At 36.2% G+C, this 7,349-nt stretch overlaps 2 protein-coding genes across 3 annotated transcripts; one reads left to right on the forward strand and one right to left on the reverse strand.

Annotated features, from left to right (window-relative positions):
- The first annotated feature begins 1,236 nt into the window (after positions 1 to 1,236).
- On the forward strand, positions 1,237 to 5,191 carry LOC124434710. Of its 2 annotated transcripts, XM_046984613.1 has the most exons (5): positions 1,237 to 1,414; positions 3,565 to 3,606; positions 3,676 to 3,795; positions 4,029 to 4,244; positions 4,725 to 5,191. In XM_046984613.1, exons 1-5 carry the CDS (start codon positions 1,324 to 1,326, stop codon positions 4,742 to 4,744), a joined length of 489 nt encoding a protein of 162 aa, XP_046840569.1. In that variant the 5' UTR covers positions 1,237 to 1,323; the 3' UTR covers positions 4,745 to 5,191. The 2 variants fall into 2 exon arrangements, with proteins under 2 accessions (XP_046840569.1, XP_046840568.1); XM_046984612.1 differs by having other exon boundaries at positions 3,565 to 3,795.
- On the reverse strand, positions 4,825 to 6,481 carry LOC124434699. Its single transcript, XM_046984598.1, has 2 exons — positions 5,285 to 6,481; positions 4,825 to 5,078 (listed from the first exon to the last, which is right to left on the reverse strand). Exons 1-2 carry the CDS (start codon positions 6,251 to 6,253, stop codon positions 4,884 to 4,886), a joined length of 1,164 nt encoding a protein of 387 aa, XP_046840554.1. The 5' UTR covers positions 6,254 to 6,481; the 3' UTR covers positions 4,825 to 4,883.
- Between the last annotated feature and the right edge of the window lie 868 nt (positions 6,482 to 7,349).

Here is a 7,349-nt window from a genome sequence, read left to right on the forward strand (position 1 = left end):
ATCACAATACGCAAAAGAAAAAATAGTGCTTTTCGTCATCTATTTTTAACCTAGTATATGAGTACATATTCTTAATTCTTCAAAAGAATTAGAGTCAAAGGATGATTACAGATACATTGCATGCAGACAGAACCCATATAAGGAATTATAAAGAAACAATCACAATGCAGAAACGAAATGTAGTGTAAGTGCTATACAGTGATCTGTTTTAGCAAGGTATATCCTTCAAAAGAATTAAAGTCAACGGATTGCATACAGACAGAACCTATATAAGGAATTGCAATCACAATACACAAAAGAAATTGTGCAAGTGCTATATACATGCGGTCACAGTATTACTGTGATCTGTTTTAGCCCAGAAAATACTTCAAAAGAATTAAAATCAACGGATGATCACAGATACGTTACATGAGTATAAGGAGTTATGGAAGCGCGCAATGTGAAAATGTGCTGAAGAGAAACCACAATTCTAAACAGACAACTCTTTTAAACGTTGAATATGATATAAATGCAGATTGATGTCAAAGAGACTGCTGGATGACGGTTTCTAAAACAAATCACACATGTGGTTTATATCAGTCATTGAAAGAGGTTTTGACTCATTGTTGACGTTTTTATAATCTCAATTAAAATTTTGACGGTTGCTCAATCGCTATCACATTCATATTTGATTACGACAGAAACAAAGATTCCCCAAATAAATCAGCCAAAAATCACGCAAGGAAATATTTTTAGGTTTTCTAGACATGTACGTCTGACTCTACATCTGTTTGAAAAAGATGCGGTTTTACGAAACATTTAACCATGCAAATAACCAAATGCAACTGGCAAAATTCCCGCAAAAACATCTTTTTCAATGGCAGTGTTTATTTGATAAAGTTAAAATGGAATTAAGTTCAAGATTTCTCCCATAATTGGTACATTTCCAAACTTAGCTTGGATTAGATGATGGAAATGTTTGCGCATTTATTTGGTATGTATGTATGACAAATTTACGTTTTTTGACGGTTTCATGCGAGGCACCTTTTTTTTTTGAGCCCTTTTAGTAACAAACACGCCCTATGCATGTCTATGACAATGTAGGTCAATTTGACACTTACCTCAAAGTTGTGGTAAGTAATATAATAGCCCACCCACGGATAAATACCACCGAAAATGGTCAACATTACACACATTCCCAGCATGACAATTGGTATAAAGAGCCTCTCGAACACATAGATTTTATCACTTAAGTCGAAGTCAGCTCGAGAGAAGAACGAAGCACTTACAGGAAAAGCGTTTGAAGACAGTTTTATTGGGAACATTTTTTTGATATAAAGAAATATGTTTGCACTATCGTCACGAGATCTTGTCGTCTTTACATGTTGCATAGTATCGAGTGCATGTGTTTTGGCGTTATCAAGTATAGAGAAAGGTGAGCTAAACTATTGGTAGACAAACTTGGCTTATTCGTAAAACGTTTAATATTAATCATATATAGTTATATGCTATGTCAGCTGCACATTTCAGGTGACATATGCAACGATTACAGACTATCGCAACAGATTTAGTGTATCACATGAAAAGTGGGACAGGCAGGCAGCGCTTAGCATAGGAAAGAACAAAGCCTCTTACCATAAAACAAATGTTGTATATCTATTTTATCCGCATGGGGGTTTTCCATCTCGAGTCAAATAACACAAGATGATAGAGCTCGTATCAAAATAATTAGATGTATTAACAAGTATTGTAAATAGCAAAGTCTAGAGAAGATATTGACAGCAGAATGTGCTAACGATATACCGATCCGACGAAGGCCTGCTGAGCCTTGCACCGCATGCTTTTCTATTATCACCATTTTTTGCATCGTCACAGACATTCAATGAGGTAAACAACAAAAGAGACTTTAAAACAACTCTATCTTTCGCAAATGAACACATCAAATGATTAGCAGAGAGTTTTTAAATATTACAGTGTGCATAACTTCGCGAGCCTATGAAATGACAGCGTCTTGTCATAGTTACAAAATGACACGACTATATTTAGAAAAGTTCATTATTAATCATCACAAGTGTCACGCAAAGTAAAAAGGTGCTAAACATTTCAAAGTTGTTGCCTTTATTGTCCGATTGTGAAAAGGCTGAATAACTATTATCAAGAAAACAACTCCAACGCAGTCTGCCGTCGAATGTTTTTGTTTCTACGCATGACCGGTAAAATACGCGCAATTTATCCTCATTACGGGAACAACTTCGCATGGATATTCATAAAAAAAACGCACTTGGCAAAGTTGGTAATCATACAGCTTGCGCGCATGCTCTGAACTGATTGTCGAATCTTTGTAGGTATAACTACACTAGGTGCACGTACTAATTTGTGAATATACATTTCTGCATACAACCGCATTTCCGTTTTGCTTTGTTCAGCTACGATATAAAAATACACAACCAAATACAAACTTATACGCCTATTATCTCACAAGGAAAAGTTTAAAGCTTGTGTAAAGAATATAAGTTGTTATCTATACCATGTTCTGTAAGCAAGACATGCATAGTTAATTTGTACAAATAGAAAAAAAAACTGACCTTAATCCCCTGTGGTGTGCCGATTTGGATACTTATGTGTGGTACATTTATACCAAAACGCTTGAAACGTAAATTCTGTTGGTAACCATGTAGGAGGGATAAACTTTGACGTAAAACATTACTCAAAGCTTTATCCTCAATTAATCGGTTCAAACGAATTCTTTCGTATAATATAGACGTAGAAGAAAGGTATTTTTATTGGCTTTAAAGATTAGAAAAAGTAATCACTGCGCTAAGTATCGGTGAAGGTTAAATAAGATACTAAACACGCGAAATGATTGATGGCATAAAAAAAACTTACATATCCAAACGAAATATCTTTCCATATCCCGTGAATCATTTTCTCCAGAATCTGTTAGGTATTCCGTTGTGCAATTTTCATTAAAAGGTATGGATGTTCACGTGTTTCACAGCATCCGCTCTGTGTGAAATACGACTATTTCAAATTCCATGCGTTTGCAGTGGGGACAGTGTAAGTCGTCGCTTTTCATCATCTACATAAGTACAGAATTCCTGCATTCCTACGATTTAAAGGTGAAGATTAATGTACAAAAATCTTTCAAACAATGCACATGAAACTGCATGGTGGATATCAATTACGGCTAACGCAAAGGATTGTGGATTAAGTATGCTCTCAAGACGGCGCGCAAAGATTTATCCATATCTATCCACTATAGAACGAATATTTATATTAACATATGCATTTTCAAACGTTATAGTAAAATGCAAAACCTTATCACAGTAAACAGCTAAATATACTTACGTGCCGACAGCGAACTTAATTAAAGTTGATTAACATAGCAGTCTAGGTTTTGAATGGTTGCTACTTAACAAAAGGAAGGAGGCGGTTGGACAGATTTTGGATAACGAGAAATATGTCGGCACAATGCACTGCAAGTAACAAAAAACTTCCACGATGAGCAAGACCACTTGAAATAAATAGCTGTATTGTTGGTTTTCTCACATTGTTACTTAACGCGAAACTAACTTTTTTTCACAGACGGAGCTCCAGTTGAACAAAATAGGTTCTCCCTGTCCATTGGTAAGACCTTGGTGCACGATTTTCGACGACAAAAACGAATCGTTTATAATATGAAAGTACTTTTTCTAGAATCAAGATGCAGAGATCGACTACTCGGATGCGATAAACCTGGGTTCTGCTATAAACACAGAGCAAAATTTTGGAAAAGAATGATTAGAAGAAATTGTAAAAAGACCTGTGGTCATTGTCGTAAGTATAACTTATGTTCCTTCCTATCTCATATTTGTTTAATTTATAACGCAAAAAGAAAGAGAACGCGATGTAAGAGTGCAACATTCCTTATCTTAAAAAAACCAAATACATAATGGGGAACACAATCTCTCATCATATTGCAAGCAATTTGCAATCTTGCCTCTCACAATCATTATCTACAATATCAAGGCTGTCACAATCCAACGTATTGTTCCGTATTTCTTAAATAGGTGCCCCATCACCACCAGCATGCGTCAATTCTGAGTTCGGTTGCTGTTGGGATTACATCACGACTGCCCTTGGTCCTGGGGGTCTGGGATGTACCAGGTGTGAAGATAACATCCGCTATCCTTATGTTTGTAAACGATTTCGCAAGTACTGCAGAAAGTCTGGGGTCAGTGGTAAATGGATGAGGCTAAACTGCCCGAACGCTTGTGGACATTGTGGTACGTTTGAGGACAAAATAAGTACTTGGACATTTCTTTTTTATGTTTTGAAGTTTATAAGTATATAAGTATTATAAGTATACTTTAGTTATGAGAGAATACGAGCGCCTTCGCTTTATTTCACTCATAACATTTTTTCAATTTTTTTGCTATCAAATAACAATTCTTCGCGTCATGGTGAAATGTGGTTAGACGAAGGATGTTTCAACAGAAGCCTATTTTCTAATTCTGATTGCCCTTCGTCGCCCTGTCCCCTATGGCCTGACCATGAAACATTATAATTATTTAATGAAATCATCATTAAGTCCAATCTTCTTCGGGCATGTCACGCAAACAGCTTGGTAACATGGAGTAAGGCGTGGGATAAATTATAGAATCTATTCTACAGTGATTCAATAACATTCAACGTTCAATGATGCCAACGAAGTATTCACAACCACAAATCATTACATAAAATCCTTACCGCTTATCTTCTTACAGATATATGGCAGTTCAAGTAAAAATCCAAACCCAAGACAGCGTGATTAGTTGGATTGTATGCAACCATAAGGTCATTAGACTAATCAATTTTTGGTCAGAATAAAGAAAGAGAAAGAAGCAAAGGTTTATTTAATTTACAAGATAAACAAAGTGAGACTTTTAGTTTTGTAATCCCATTAAACCAAAAAATTGGATTTTAACCTTATACTTGAAGTATAGTATTCGTGTAATATTTTCAATATAATAACTACGGTAATTTTTTAATAACGAAATTAAGTGAAGTTTAAGGATGACGATGATTGGTTCAATTATGGCCACGTGATCATATATCTTACGAAAGAAGCAAAGTCCCAACTGTTGCTCTTTGCAAAACAATCTATCACAAATTGTGTATCATCATCGAATGTAAATATACATAATAAATTTACTTTGTAATTTTAAAGCGAAAACAATGAAGTCAAAAAATATCTCATGACATTCTTATCGACATTTTTATCAATGATGACATATTGTCACAAGTGCCCTTCACTTGTATTTACCCATTAAAATAGTTACAATACTTTTCTCTGCGTTCTTGGTGTCTTTGACAGCTTTTGCCACATTTTAGCTCCAGGCAGCGAAATGGGCTCAAATTTCCTTGGCATTTTCGCACTTTTCGAATAAACTTCATTCACGCTCATCCAGCAAAATTTTGGTGGAAGCACAACTTTGATAGCGTTCAAGGAGTCACAAAATTCCGAGACAATTCGATCCTCGATCCGTTTTGAAAGCATCCTTTCCGCTTGCACCTTTTGCACGTCAATTTGCGGTGGTGCAGGGGCAAGTTGCGACAGAAGGTGCACCTTAGTGAGATCACGGAATCTTTTGCGTTCTTCTTGCCATCGTTTCGGAACACTTCGCTGGCCTTTTGTTGCCATGTTGACACTGGAAGATCGCAAGCATCGAGATTCGTCTAAGTGCTCCGAGACTTTCTCCCAGGCTTTTCTCTTGAGTTCGAGAGACGTCGACGGTCTTTTCAAATCTTCTTTACTATACGAGCTTAGTTTCACGTAAGGAACATTTGTATCGTCGCACATTGCCTTAAGTTTAGCCGAGAATGCACCGCCATTCCGAACATTGTTAAGATTTGATGAATTTTTTTCAGAATCTGTACAATCGAGGAGCTCTTCTGCATCACAAGAATGAGAAAGCACTTCTCTTTTGGGGTCAACTGTTGACATGACACCAGTTTTTGATATTTTCTTGTCTTTATTATGGGCAGAGGAAATTGCAAATTTTGTACATTCATGTTCCTTCAAAAGTAGCTCACTTTTCCTTAACCGGTTAAGAAATCTTCTCGTTTCCCTCCGTTGCTTCAACACCAATGTCGACAAAGTAACTTTCTCGAATGACTCGATGGCTTTTAAACGCCTTCTTAGAGAAAAATCTTCCTCAATTTGCACAGCCATGCTCGTCGTAGAATTTTTCGTAGAAAATCGCTGTTTTCGACCAACGCAAAGAGCCGAAGACACAACTGCAGTCTGTCGCATTTTCAAATATTTGATTAAGTTCAAAATATTTCGGCTGCAGACGAATTGAATGTTTTAAGTTGCTCTACACCAAACACATTGTCGCATGTACTGATCAGTTGAATTGAAATATGAAATTTGTGGTCTTTATAAAAGTACCGTGATGTTAATACAGTTATCGGAAATTGAGCACTTCGTTTGACACGTGTCCACAATATACAAGCGTTTACTGGTAATACAAATTGCGAACGTTATCTTTCTTTTTCACAAAACTAATTCTTCCCCAAATCAATTTTAATGGGAATTAACAATGCTGACCAATAGCAACTCGTTGAGATGTAAACACTTCATGGGAGATAGCAATAAACGAGCAGACAAAATTATATTTGAGGATCTTCGTGGCTTACAATGATTTGAACGCACGGTGGAAGTCGTTCATTCGAAAGTCAACGGTCGCATTTCATTGTCGTCACAGCGCGAAGTTTCGTAAAACTTTACATGGATGGAAATTCGCGCAGGTGCAAGCGGGAATTTCAGAGTCACATTATCAATAATGAAAGAGATACAACGTTATGAATGTACTAAAAGCAGAACCTGTTATTGTGTCATAAAAGCGCATATCTTGCATGCTTATCTCAAAAAAAAGCGTGGAAAATCAATTTATGGCGCACATGGCCATGAAAGAAAGAAACTTCTCTAGCTTTGATAAAATAATTAAACGTTTCATAAATGTTGAAATATTTCATAAGCTAACGCGTTATTTAAGAACACCTGTCAGGTATCACAGAGCTCAGTAATATCATTTCGTGAGACAACAAGCAAAATACCAAACATTTGAATAATTTGTGAACAATATTACGAAATATGAGCTGTATTTTCCGTACATGAACTTATTGAGCACTTGGACCATTGAATTTGAAGGGAATGTCAAGTTACAAAGAAGTTGAGTTTGAAACGTCATAATCACGATGATGATGGCACAGAATGTACAATTGTACTTCACATAGCAATCTGTTTAGTCACGTGAACTATAGACCAATAAATTAACATATTAGATGTAGTGTTCATGACATCCACTCCAAATGGCTTTATTTTATCAGCACAACTGCAAAAGATG

The sequence above is a fragment of the Xenia sp. Carnegie-2017 genome, unplaced genomic scaffold (genome assembly GCF_021976095.1).
Source record: "Xenia sp. Carnegie-2017 unplaced genomic scaffold, XeniaSp_v1 HiC_scaffold_14, whole genome shotgun sequence".
NCBI classification, from domain to species: domain Eukaryota; kingdom Metazoa; phylum Cnidaria; class Anthozoa; order Malacalcyonacea; family Xeniidae; genus Xenia; species Xenia sp. Carnegie-2017.